Source organism: Saccopteryx leptura, chromosome 2 (genome assembly GCF_036850995.1).
Source record: "Saccopteryx leptura isolate mSacLep1 chromosome 2, mSacLep1_pri_phased_curated, whole genome shotgun sequence".
Taxonomy (NCBI): Eukaryota; Metazoa; Chordata; class Mammalia; order Chiroptera; family Emballonuridae; genus Saccopteryx; species Saccopteryx leptura.
Window position 1 is genome coordinate 95,321,646 of NC_089504.1, and position 14,477 is coordinate 95,336,122.

General features: G+C 38.6%; 1 protein-coding gene across 2 annotated transcripts in view; it reads left to right on the top strand.

The window, feature by feature from the left end:
• Positions 1-14,477, top strand: part of FANCC (FA complementation group C) — a 306,682-nt gene that overhangs the window by 97,893 nt on the left and 194,312 nt on the right. For both annotated transcript variants that reach the window (XM_066365719.1, XM_066365720.1), the window contains exon 2: positions 13,554-13,795. In XM_066365719.1, the coding sequence (XP_066221816.1) occupies positions 13,589-13,795 (207 nt within the window). In that variant the 5' untranslated portion in view covers positions 13,554-13,588. The remainder of the gene's footprint in view (positions 1-13,553; positions 13,796-14,477) is intronic.

Below are 14,477 nucleotides of genomic sequence, written 5' to 3' on the forward strand. Positions count from 1 at the left end.
GACATTAATTACTTTCACATTGTTGTATAACCATGACCACCATCCATCTTCAGAACTTTTTCATTTCCCCAAATAAAATAGATCCATAAACACTTAACTCCTCACCTCCCCCACTTCCACTAGGCTCTAGTAACCACCTTCCTCTTTTCTACCTTCCTGAGTTTGACTATTCTAGGTTATCTCCTATAAGTGGAATCATATATTTGTTCTTTTGTGTCTGGCTTTTTCCTCTTAATATACTGTTTTCAAGATTTATCCACGTATGCATCAGGATTTCCTTCCTTTTAAAGGCTGAATAATATGCCATTGTATGTATATATATTTATCTTGTTTATCCGTTCATCTGTCGATGGACATTTGGATTGTTTTGATCTTTTGACTATTATGAGTAATGCTGCTGCGAACATGAGCATACAAATATCCATTTGAGTCTCTACTTTCATTTCTTTTGGTTATATACATAGAAGTGTCTCATATGGTAATTGTTTAATTTTGTTAGAAGCCACCATACTGTTTTCCAAGGGGCTACACTATTTTGCATTCCCACTAGCAATGCACAGGGGTTCCAATTTTTCCACATCCTTACTAACACTTGCTGTTTTCTGTAGTCTTTGGTAATAGCCATCCTAATATGTATGAAGTAGTATCTCATTGTGGTTTTGATTTACATTTCCCTAATGTTCAGTGATGTGAAGCATCTTTTTCATGCGTTTATTGGCCATTTGTGTGTCTTTGGAGATATGCTTGTTTAAGTCTTTTACTCATTTTTTAAAATTGCATTATTTGTTTTTGTTGTTGAGTTTTAGAGGTTCTTTATATATTCTGGATATTGATCCTTTATCAGGTATAATATTTGCACAGGTATGTTCATTTTGTATGTTGAACTTTTACACAGGTTTTATTTTACTGAATGATTTTTTCTAAAAGCTTTCAACCTTGGTATCATGGTCGCCATCATTGTCACTTTTGTCATCCTAGAGATTTACCCACTACAATGATTTAGAATGTATGGATGGTAGGACCTTGATAATTATTTCATGATTAATTTATAATAACTACTTTAGAACTTCTCATACTATTTAAATGTGAGATATGCCTGAATATGCTTCTTTGCATACATGGTTTTGTAGATTGCCTCCTATTTACCACAAAAGAAAATGATGATTAAGAGTAAATGATTTAAAAATATTTTTCCTTTTCATCTGCGCCAGTTGTAACCTTTGACAGGACATTAAAGGCACGAGATTCCTCATCATATCAGCTGAGTGGGGATTCTTTTTAGATTTTTCAGGAAACCGAAACCAGGCTGTGTTCTAAAATGTCTCTAGGGGAACAGCCACCCGAGATGGGAAAATGTCTTTCAATAGAAATGCTAATGGAGGGCCAGGAAACTGCAGGTTAAATTGTAGACTAGATTTTTCCATCCTGGAATTTACTTATTTACTTGAGTACATTAAGAGGGAAATAATGTCACATAAAACTAAATGAGAGGCTGGAATTGCTGGCCCATGCCACTACTGGTCACTGGTCCCAGCGTTGTGGTAGTATGGACATCCTGCTCAGCCCTGCCTGGACCTGTGGTGTCTACTGTTTGAAGTTGGGGCTGCTTAAATGGTCAGGTGCCAACATGGAACTTGAAGCACCATCTTGCTTTCTGAAACACAGTTTGAGAATCATTGGTCTGGGTCTGGGCTGTCCCTTGCCAGGCTTTTATACTTCTTGATTTCTAGATTAAGGGAAATGGTTTTGTTTGTTTTTTAATGAAGAAGAATACTTATCACCCAATCAGTTCTTCCCTTTTTGTCATCTTTCTTTAGACACTGCTCAAATGTTCTACTGCTTTTATTTCCTTCTTGCACTCCAATGAATTGTGCTTGGTGAACTCCATATTTCCTGTGACAAACATTTCCATGAAGTTTTTGAATATATCCTTTCCCTAAAGAACAGAAATCACCAAAGTGGGAAACCTTCTAGCCCTGAAGTATACCTCCTTCTCACCTGCGGTACTTGGAATCTGAGCCATGTTATCTTGGCTTTGACTATTTACCCTCATGAACAACAGCTGGATTATGATGTATCTTTGTATTGTGGTGATTTGAGTTCAAAAATAGTACTTAGCAAACAACAAAACTTTTGAGCAATCTATACATGAGGGAAGAGGGGCAAAGGCAGTGATACTAAGTTGACATCATTTGGAATCAGTCCCTTTTCAGTATCTCTGATGTTTGCTGGCTCCTCATGGCCAGTTTCCCTTGCCAGGTTATCCCTCTCCCTCCCATTTCCTGCTTTTCTCCAATCAACAGGAAACAGCAATGTGAAGAAGCACATGGGAATCTTTCACAAGACAGTCATTTCCATTTGGGTGTCTAAGTCTCTCTGCTTATAGGGACTTTCTATTGGTCCCTCCACATAGGAATTTCTGAAGGTCATTTTATTTTCTCCTGGAAATATATACTGGGACTAAAAACTTCTGTTTTTTTTAGTCTGTGTATATGGAAAAGGTGAAATCATGGTTTTGGTTCCTTAGGGCTGAGTGAATGTGCTAAGAGAGAAATACTGAGGAAATGGAAAATGGGGATTTCCTTCTAGCTTTCCATGTCATTGCTTTTGTTACATTAGTGTATATATGGTGTGTGTGCAAAATACTCGTTAAAACCTGAGTTTTAAGGAAATGTGTCATTTACCTTTTTTATGTTCTTTTAAAAAATTTTTATTGATTTTAATTTATTGTGTTTTCAAAGATTCAAGTGTCCCACCCAATATATCTTCCCCCCACCCCTGTGTTCCCCTCAGCATCCCCCTTGCCCCCCTCCCCCCAACGCCTTCCTCCTTCCCTCCAGGGTTTGCTGTCCTGCTCTCTATAACGGTATGTTATGTATATATAACTTTCACCAATCTCTTTCCCTTCTCTGATCCCATCCTCTCATCCCCTTTCCCTCTAACCGCTTTCCCTCTGGTCCCTTTGATCCTGTCTCTCCCTCTATTCCATTCCTCAGTTCACATTGTTTATTAAATTCCTCATGTGAGTGAGGTCATCTGATATTTTTCTTTCTCTGCTTGGCTTATTTCACTTAGCATAATAGTCTCCAGGTCCATCCATGTTGTCACCAAAGGTAAAAATTCCCTTTTAAATATTCTTAAATAAAATATGCTACATATATAGTATTTCTCCAGTTGTTCATATGAAATGAATATAGGCATAGACATCCATGGGATGGCGTACACACTAAGCAGAATCATAAGAGAGTCAGGATTATATTTAGGGCAATACCATGGATTTTGGTATCATTAAAAAGATGTATAGTCAGCTCTCAATTGTCTAATAAGTGTGCAAATAATTGGTATAAAAATTAGTGCATTTGTGAAAAATGTTGAAATCACCATGAATCTGAAGAGTCATTCCCATTTTACAAAGCATGCATTTTTTATTTTTTATTTTGGAACTGCATGGCTGCTGCCTTATTTTGTCTGCTTGAGAACAGACCATCTCATTTTCTCACCAATTAGCACCCCAAGTGGTGAATTGGATGTCTTTCCCTCCTTGTGACAATAGCCCTCCACGGGCAAAGCAATAGTCACATAGCTAAGGCACAGTGGAGGCACAGGGTAGGAGGAGAGAGGACTGCCAATTTTCTCCTTTCCAGAGCTGTGCTGGGAAAATAAAGCCTTTATTTGAAGACAGGAAGGAAGAAGTGGAAGCAAGCCCCAGGACTCTATCTTTGGCCAGTTCTGGTGGCTTTAATATTTTCAGAGAACTCAGCTAAAAAACAGAAGATACAAACTACATATTTTTTTTTTTTTAAACTTTTTCTGTACTTTTATTTTTTATTTATTTATTTATTTATTTATTTATTTATTTATTTATTTATTTTTACAGGGACAGAGAGAGAGAGTCAGAGAGAGGGATAGTCAGGGACAGACAGACAGGAACGGAGAGAGATGAGAAGCATCAATCATCAGTTTTTCGTTGTGACACCTTAGTTGTTCATTGATTGCTTTCTCATATGTGCCTTGACCACAGACCTTCAGCAGACCAAGTAACCCCTTGCTCGAACCAGTGACCTTAGGTCCAAGCTGGTGAGCTTTTTGCTCAAGCCAGATGTGCCCGCGCTCAAGTTGGCGACCTCGGGGGTCTCGAATCTGGGTCCTCGGCATCCCAGTCCGACGCTCTATCCTCTGCGCCACCGCCTGGTCAGGAAACTACATATTTCAACAATTTAAAACCTTTGATTCTATTCATCAAGTACTTTTTCTTGATGAGCATTTATAAACTGTAACACTATTTCTCTTTTTTCTGACTTTGGATCTATGTGGTAAATGTGTATCTGGAAGTTAAATTGTTTTGTGTGATTGTAGAAGTAATATCTAGAAAAGCGCATAAACATGACTTACTCTTTAACACATTATTGAAGTTTAATACAGATGTTATTTCTGTCAAGGCCAAGAAATAGAGTATGCCAGCATCTTGAGAGCTGTTCACGCATACCCTCCAAGTAGCACTTCTTCCCTTCCTCTATTAGTAACTGATTTTTTTAGGGCAATCACTGCAGTTTAGTTTTACCTATTTTTTTTAACTTTATGTAAATAAATCACATCTTATAGGTTGGTTTCTTTTTCTCAACATTATGATTGTCAGTTCAGCTCTCTGCCTGTAGCAGTTGTTCCTAATTTTATTTATTCATTTACTCTTGATTGGCATGTGGGCTGTATTCATTTTGGGACTATTATGAATAATGCTGCTATGAACATTTTTCTAATGCACATTAACATTTAAGCTTGAAGTGTTCTTTGGGAGAAATTTTGCAATTTGTGGATTTTTGTATGATTCTATGATTTTGCTGAGTTATAATTTGCCACTATAATTGGTGTTGATTCTTCCGCTTGTTATGTCAATTTTTGTTTTTTGAGCTTTCTATTTTATTTTATGTTTTCATATTATTAGGTGCATATACATTTAGAATTGTTACTTGGTAAAATGAACATTTTATTATTATAAAGGACTCTCTTAATCTCTAGTAACACTTTTTACCCCAAAGTGTGCTTGAATTGATACTGGGTTTTTTTATTTCTTTTGTTAGGTTTGCATGCTATTTTATTATTTTTCTATTCCTCTTTTAGCTTCTTTGCATGTGTGTATCCTCTTATTTTAGATATGATTTTTTTGTAACATCACATAGTTTTTTTTTAATTCAAAATTGGTAATCTTTGCTTTTTACTCAGAGAATTTAATCTATTTGCATATTGTGTAGTTACTGACATGTTTGAATTTAAATCTACCATTTTTCTGTGTGATTTTTATTTATCTTGTTTAGTCTTTTTCCCTCCAATCTTGCCTTTTTGGTGGTTGATTCAGTGTTTTGTTTTGTTTTGAATAAATTTTTCTCCTCTGACATCTTGGAAATTATATGCTACCTTATAATATTCCATTAATGGATATCCTGGCAATTGTTCTCTTGACATATACTATATAGCTTTTATATATTTACATTTCTGTATTATCTAAAACCCCAATGATTATTATTTTATAAGGGTCATTTACAATTTCCCATGTATCTACCATTTTTGTTGTTTTTCATTTCTTCTTAAATCTCTAGACTTTCATCTGAGATTTTTTTTATTTGCCTTAGAGTATCTTTTTTTTTTTTTTTTTTTAAGGGAGACAGACTGCCACATGCAGCACCTCATTTGGAGGTGTCTGGAGTCTTGCAAGCTTGACGACCCTACCTTCTCCTACAGAAGGACCTTAATAGCTTATTTGGAGGTTCTAGAGGAGAGCGCAGCTACTTGTCTATCCTTGACCAAAGATTGGTCCTCTCCTCTATCTGTGAAGGTTGTCCTCTTTAAGTGCACAGTTTTGGGAGATATGCACATAGAGAAGTGAGGAAGGAAGGGGACACTCACCTAGCAGGGCAGGTACCATATTTCCCATGTTTAAGATGCACCCTTTTTCGATAAATTTGGGGTCTAAAAACTGGACGCATCTTATACAGTGGTTTTGACATTTCATATGCCATAGATGGAACTGAGGACGAGGCTATATATGAAGACAGTGATTTGTCATCAGACACAGATGAGGACAAATTAATGGATGGGAGTTTTGACAGTGATGAGTTGTATGAATTATATGATGAATAAAACTTGAGTTCAATAACTTGATCTACATTTACTTTTCAAATTTTGGGCTACATTTCTTTTTCAAAGTTTGGGCCCCAAAATAAAGGTGTGCCTTATACATGGGAGCATCTTATACATGGAGAAATACTGTAAGTTGAATCAACCCTGGCAATCAGGGGGATGACAGGCGTCACAGCCAGATTGTCCTCATATCCTAAGAGCCTCTTTTAAACAGGTATACTGGTGGCAAATTCTCTCTCTACTTTAGTATGTCAGAAAGGCTTTATTTCACCTTTATACTTAAACAGTATTTTAGCTGGATGTAGTATTCTAGGTTGGCCTTTTTTCCCCTTTCATGACAATTAGATAATTAGGACTCAGAGGGTTAAGGTCCTAGAGCAAAGGGAAGAGTACTTAAGTACTTCTTGAGCAGACATTCTATAGCATCTTTTCTCCCTCAGGTCATTTGCCATTTCTTGGGAAGCTGGAGAGAACTAGAACCCGGAGGAGGTTCTGTTCTAAGCAATTTCATAGGGCAGTTTCATGGGGTTGGAGAGACATTCATTGGAGTTCCAGAGGAAAAGATTAGTAGTCTGACTACCTGTAAATGTAAAGCTTCTTTATATCAAGGAACATAAAAGTAGATTTAAAAAAAAAAGTGAATGGATAAAATTAGTAAATCACTATTCTATTTTCCAAACCCTAATGAATCTAAAATGATCATCAGTAGATCCTAAAACCATTAGGAAAAGCTTTATGATGGCTGGATTAGGTCAACAGTACCTGAAACCATAGTTTAGTTTCGAAATTAATCAGGCATCAAACAACCAGACATTATTTGTCTTCAGATTTGACTTAAACATGGGGAAATACGGTACCTGCCCTGCTAGGTGAGTGCCCCTTCCTTCCTCACTTCTCTATGTGCGTATCTCCCAAAACTGTACACTCAAAGAGGACAACCTTCCCAGATAGAGGAGAGGACCAATCTTTGGTCAAGGATAGACAAGTAGCTGCGCTGTCCTCTAGAACCTCCAAATAAGCTATTAAGGTCCTTCTGTAGGAGAAGGTAGGGTCATCAAGCTTGTGGTACACGGCACCACAAGTGAAGTATTCCTGCAAAAGAATCCACCCTGAGTCTAATAAAATCTACAGATCTAACTATCAGTTTGTAAGTAATATAGGATATAGCAAAACATTTTAACATGTAGGCAATCAGCCAAATCCTGAGTGTGAGAGATTCTATAAGTCAAATGTGTTAGTTTTTTCAGGGAATAAATGATATGAAAAGGTTAAAAAGATAAAGAGGCATAATTGTTGCAGATTAAAGGAGACTTTTACATTATTTGTTATTTTGTTACCAACTAAAGAAGAATTGTGAATATGGACCATATGCAATGTGTGGGTCTTATCTGGGTGAGAATATAAACAACCCAAATATAAAGGGAAATTTTAAAGAAACTTGAACATAGAGGGGCTGTTTGATGATATTGTTGGCTTTATTAGGTGTGAAAGACTTCTATTGTAGTTATATTTCTTCTTGTTAAAAATCCTTATTAAAAAAGAGTTACACATGTAAGTATTTTGGGTAAAGTGATATGTCTGTGATTTCCTTTAAATATAGAAAAATTGAATAATTATTTGAACTAGTTAATGGATACATAGGGCTTCATTTGGCTGTTTTTTCTACTTTTTGTATATTTAAAAATACTCATTTAACAGGTCTCCCCAAAAAAGGATCATAAACAAAATTTCACCGTATCACATAGCCTTTTTAATTTCTTGATTTTGGCGAGGGAGAAAGGGAGAGACAGACAGAAACAGAGGGACAGGAACATAGATCTGTTCCAGTATGTGCCCTGACCAGGGATCAAACTGCCAACCTCTGTTGCTTCGAGACCAAGCTCTAACCAACTGACCTATTCGGCCAGGGCCCACATGGCCTGCTTTTAAGTGAGAACATTATAAGCTACTCTCCTTATTGGGTGAATATCTGCTGTTTATGAGTGGTGTCAGGCAAAGAGGCAGAAACCTCACTTTACTTATGTGTAGTTCATTTCCTAGCTGTTAGTTTTACCTGTTAGATATGTGTAACTCCCCCATTTCTAAGGAGGCACACCATAGTCTCACTAAAACTACATGCGAAGGAAGAAGTGCAGTTCTTGAGAGCAAAGGTGGGTTCATGTATATTAAAAGAACAGGAAATGGGTGCTTGGTGGGCAAAACCCACCAATATCCATTACCTTTTGCTGATTAGAACACTCAAACCTACTACTTTCCACACACAGAATATTTAAAACACTTCCAACTAATAGAATTTAGCTCTCTCTTTCTTAAGAAAGAGGAGTAATCTGAAGTAATTCCTGATTAATGCACCTAGCTTCAAGTCCAGGAGTTTTGGATAATGTTAGTTCCTCTTCCCATATGTTTTATTCTGTGAATTACAGGCTTTAGAAAACTTGTCTACTAATGATATTCTCCTTATGCAGTAGCAGAAGAGAGAAAAATGAAAGAGAAGGGGATTTTTTTAAAATTATAGGACACAGCAAGCAAGACATATACAAATAGCATCCAAAAACCTCCCTCACGCATTTTGACCGAGCAGGCATACTTTGCACATGATGACAGAGTGCTGCTGGGCACACCCAGCTTTGTGGTTTGGCAGATCATTACAGTCAGTGAGGCCTGCCATAGGCTCTTCCCAAAATGCAGTTCTTCCACACATACTTTGAACAGTATTGGATCTTCTCAAAAGACCTGAGTAGAAGAGTGCTTCAGCACAGACGAGCTGTGCAGTAATGCTTGCTCTGGGCCCTACCTATATCTTCTCATTGAAAGGCAGATGGGTAGAAGCAGGTAAAAGGTCTAAAACCCATGCAGGATATGTTACTGTCAGAATCCCTGAGATATCAGCCAAGTACTTTCTGCCTCTTAGCAGGTGTAAAGTACACAGTTATCATTTATTCCATTTTTTTGTTTATTATTTTTAAGTAATTAGTATACATGGCATTAAATTGAAGGGGTACAAGAAAGTATACAGTAAAACCAAAGTTCTTTTTCTGCATTTATTCAGCTACCTGAGTCTCCATACTGAAGGCCACCAGTGTAATGTGCTGTGTCCTGAGTTGATATCCCTGAGGCAGGTGCAAGTAAACTGTTTTCTTGTGTCCTCAGTTTATCACAATGGATATATGCATGTGCTAGCTTCATAACTGCGTTGTAAGTGCCAAGGGTGGTCTGTATTTGCTCCAGGTAGGCCCCACATCTGAAAGTGCAGTTTGAGCTGGAGTCACTATTTGATGATGTTTATGATAATCCAATATCACAGAGGGATCCTTTGGCCCCTTAGCTGGGAAGGCGAGCTTCTCTGTAAATCAACAGATGTGCAGCTTAATTTTGTTCTGTTTTTGTTTTTATAATTCAGTGTCATTCACCTGGTCATTCCTACTAGAGGAGTATGAGTCAGTGACCCTGACCGCAGGTGATACCCCATCAATCTGTATTACCTTCTCATTTCCAGTTCCCTGATATGAACAGGAGTTTCATGTCTCTTTTCCCCTGACTTGGGCCAGTAACCAGTTCTAAATTCCTCTCTTTCTCTTAAGGTCTGTTGACTGTAGCCCAGTATCTGGTATCAGTTTCTATCCGGTACTCTTATCAGTTTCCAACTGTATCAGATGTTTGTGTCCTTTGATTGAAAATCAGAGAAATCAGCCTGACCATGTGGTGGTGCAGTGGTTAGAGCATCAGACTGGGTTTGCGGAGGACCAAGGTTCGAAATCTCGAGGTTGCTGGCTTGAGTGCGGGCTCATCTGGCTTGAGCATGAGCTCACCAGCTTGAGCACAGGGTCGCTGACTTGAGCGTGGGATCATAGACTTGACCCCATGGTCACTGGCTTGAGCCCAAAGGTCACTGGCTTGAAGCCCAAGGTCACTGGCTTGAGCCCAAGGTCACTAGCTTGAGCAAGGGTTCACTCGCTCTGCTCTAGGCTCCCTGGTCAAAGCACATATGAGAAAGCAATCAATGAACAACTAAGGTGCTGCAATGAAGAATTGATGCTTTTCATCTCTCTCCCTTCCTGTCTGTCTGTCCCTCTCTCTGACTCTCTATCTTTGTCCAAAATAAAAATATAAAAGAAAGAAAAGAAAATCAGAGAAATCAGCAATGGTTAATTTAAGAGGAATAATAGGGGTAAAAAAAGAATTTATTGGAAGGCCCCTGGATAGCTAATAGAATTAAAGAGAGGGCTAGAATTCCATGCCTTGTTATGCACATAACAGAGGGTAGATCGAGAGATCTAGATGGGGAGTCTTTGAATAATTCAGCCCCACCCTTATATTAGTCTACTCAGGATTCAGATTCCCAGCAGAGACTGGTTTGCCCAACTTGAATCATCATCCTACCACCTTGATTAGCAGACTCACAGAGTTTTGGGGAATAGAGAAGAGATAGTTTTCCAAATGAAAGTAAGGTATCAGAACCAAAAGAAGAGAGGAGGAAGGCTTCACAACAGATGCCAATTCTAGAGTATTCCAGTTAAGGCAGTGTTTCTCCTTGAGGGACAGTTTTTCTTTGTGAGCTGCTGTCCCGGGGCATTGCAATATGTCTGACATCCTTGGCTACTGGTCACTAAATGCTAGCAGCACTCCCACTGCTACTGTCACAACTGGGGCACCACCATTTCCCGATCACTGCCATCTCCTCCTTCCCAACTCCTGCCCCCCTCGTACCCTCCCTAGACAAGCTGTAGAGTAGAACATCAGCACCACTGCACTGCATGATTCCTAAAGCTGTTTCCATTGAAAACAATCAGATGCATTTCCATTGGTAAGCAAAAGGTTGTTTGTAATTTTGTTACAATAAAATAATGTTTCTTTTCTATGAGAAAGTTCTTCATTTTATTCCACTTAAGTGATAGAGATATACAGTATGGTGACTATAATTAATAATACTTGAAATATTTGAAAGTTGTTCAGAGGGTAGATGTGGGGCAGCTGCGTTAGGCTTGCTCTCAGGGTTACCAGCTGCAAGCGCTTTGCCTGACTGGTACATGAGTACGTGGTTGCACCACGTGTGCATAGCCTATATAAGGTTATGTGTGCTTGCGAGATTGGTGGTGTGTGGATGGCCTCCCCGCTGCTGTGAGGGGCCATTTTGCCTGAGAGGTGGTTTCCTCTGCCAGTGTGCTTGTCTGCCATTGTGAGACTTTATTAAATGGAATGGCCCAACACTTTCCGGCTCCTCAGGTTTTCTACTGTCTGCCGAATCCAGTGTGAACCTGCCTGGCCTTGGCCACTGGCATTAGACCTTAATTTAAAAATACTTTATTGCTAGCCCTGGCCGGTTGGCTCAGTGGTAGAGCGTCGGCCTGGCGTGCAGAAGTCCCGGGTTCGATTCCCGGCCAGGGCACACAGGAGAAGCGCCCATCTGCTTCTCCACCCCTCCCCCTCTCCTTCCTCTCTGTCTCTCTCTTCCCCTCCCGCAGCAGAGGCTCCACTGGAGCAAAGATGGCCCTGGCGCTGGGGATGGCTCCTCGGCCTCTGCCCCGGGCGCAGAGTGGCTCTGGTCGCAACAGAGCGACACCCCCCCCCCCCAGGGGCAGAGCATCGCCCCCTGGTGGGCAGAGCGTCGCCCCCTGGTGGGCGTGCTGGGTGGATCACAGTCAGGCGTATGCGGGAAGTCCGTTTCTGGCTTCAGAAAATACAGAAAGAAAAAAAAATACTTTATTGCTAAAAAATGCTAACCACTATCTGAGCCTTCAGTGAGTCATAATCTTTTTGCTGTTGGAAATCTTCTCTCAAAATCAGTGAAAGTGCAACATCTGGAATCACAATAAAGTGGAGCACAATAAAGTCAAGTATGCCTGTGGCTTTTTTTGAAGGTTGAACTAACAGGTATTGGTGATTGGTGATTGGTGATGACTTGGATAAGGAAGACAATGAGAGAAAGGAAAGAATCATTTTTGGCTATTATGCACATTTGACAGTATGCGGATATTTTCTCTATTTAAAGCTTATTTTTTCCATTTTAACATGAACCTTTTTTAAACTAAAATTTTAGTACCATTTTATTTTTTTAATTGAATTTATTAGGGTAACACTGGTTTATATAATTATAAAATTTTAGTACCATTTTAAAACTTTCATCTTCTTGTTCTAGAATTTTTTTTTTGTACTACATCCTCAAACTATTTTCTTGTTTAGTAATGAGAACCTCTTTTGTTGATGTTTTTGGTATTTAATTGGCAGCATATTATCTGTTGCTTACTGCTGATGAGGCTTAACTCCTCCCACAGAGTAGTCTTAAAACTAGATAGCTGAGTGTCATCCCTGCCCCAGGAGAGTGTGAGTCTATTGAAGGCCTACACCTGTACAAGCAGTCCTCTCTTGTGTGCCTGGAGTGCTTCTCGTGGTGAGAGTGGCCAGGAGGCTGGGGCTTAGTGCGGCACCTGGGGTCTGTTCCCTGAGCTCTGCAGGACACGAGCTCACCGAGTAACTCCGCTATTCCGTTTACTACATACGTACTTCCATTGTGGTAAGTCAAGTTTATGAGTTTTTATTTTGTCACTTGGGACTAGTATGCTTCCTCAGTAATTGGAGTTTATCATATTTATGATTTCTTCTTGTGAATGAATTGAAATCAAGCATATACAGCAGTCGTTAAATTAAGCAGATGGTTCAAATCGATCCATATGAAATGAATTAGTTTAACTTTTTTAAGAAATGAAGAGAAACTGGGAAGAAAATTCATTAGATAGTAATGATAGAGATTTTTATTTTTACACCTAAATGAGAAGCCAGAAATGCACATAAAACATAAGAACTTCAAAAACATTTCTTAGACTATTATTAAATGCCCTTGGGTATTTTTGATTTCCCATTACATTAAAAACTCAAAGAAACTTTGTATTCTGAACATTTAAAAATAACTCAATCTTGGCCTGATCTGTGGTGGCGCAGTGGGATAAAGCGTCGACCTGGGACACTGAGGTTGCCTGTTCGATACCCTGGGCTTGCCTGGTCAAGGCACATATGGGAGTTGATGCTTCCTGCTCCTCCCCTTTCTCTCTCTCTCTCTCTCCTCTCTGAAAATTGAATAAAATCTTAAAAAAAAATAACTCAATCTTAAAAAGAAGATATAAAGTATAATCAGCTGTGCTTTTTATGCATAATTAGCATGTGCCGGTAGAGGTGTAATGACTTTCAGTGTAATATTACTCGTGATAAAATGCTCAGTGTAATGATATTACTCGTGATAAAACGCTCAGATTGTAATGATTGGAACCACAGATGGGTGATACATTTTAAAATCATTCAAAAGTAACTCCACAGAAAGCATGCTATTTTGGCCCCTCATAATCTTCCTTTAATTCATCAGTGAATGGTGAAGACACCAATAAAAGATCCTTTTTAATATGTTTCATTTTCTCCCTTTCTTATAGATTTGATATGTGTTCACTGTTTCCTTCAGTGTTGGATGGGCCACTGTGAAGGTGCAGCACCGTTGCCCTCTTTCGAGATGACTGAAGATTCAGTGGGCCTCTCTTCTGATTATCAGTTTTGGATGCAGAAGCTTTCTGTATGGGGCCAGGCCTCCACTTTGGAAACCCAGCAAGACATCTGCCGTCACTTACCTCAGTTCCAGGAGTTCCTGAGGCAGACGTATGAGGCCTTGAAAGAGATGGTAAGCACTGGACCAAAATTAACGACGTGATTTTGTGACAGCTGGGACTCTTTGAGGTCAGGGATTTGTGGTATTGACCTAGTGTGTTGAAGGAGTAGAAAGATGACTCACCCATAGGTAATACAGACCGGAAGTGGCTTCCTTGTCTCTGATTGATTGTGACTTCAGTCTTTTCTTCTTGATAACTAGTATTGTCACTTGAGACCTCCTGACTACTCAGACTGTTTTGGCACTGGTTGTCAGGTAATAATTGGGATTCTTTTAAAGCCCTTTGAATCTCTTAAATATTGAAGAATTTGCTGGGATACTTTTTCTTCAACCCTGTTTTAAAGTGGGTTCTACCAAGATATGATCAATTTTGAGATCTCTTATAAATATTTTAAGTGGTCTTTTCTTCTGAATACTAAGATATTAAATGTCTTTACAATTGTCATATAATTTACTGTGTTAAATTTTGATAGATTTTCATTTTGATATAAGATGTATTTTTATTGCAATAGATATTTTTATGAATCAACATGTTTTCATGTTATCAAAATATTATTTGTTTTATACTTATTGTTTAACTTCAAGATGAAAAACAAAATTGTAATTTAGCACAAGCGTTCTTGTGTTATACTTTTATTTTCATAACCAAAGAAGTAAGTAGGAAATTTGAAGACTAATTCATGTTGATGACATG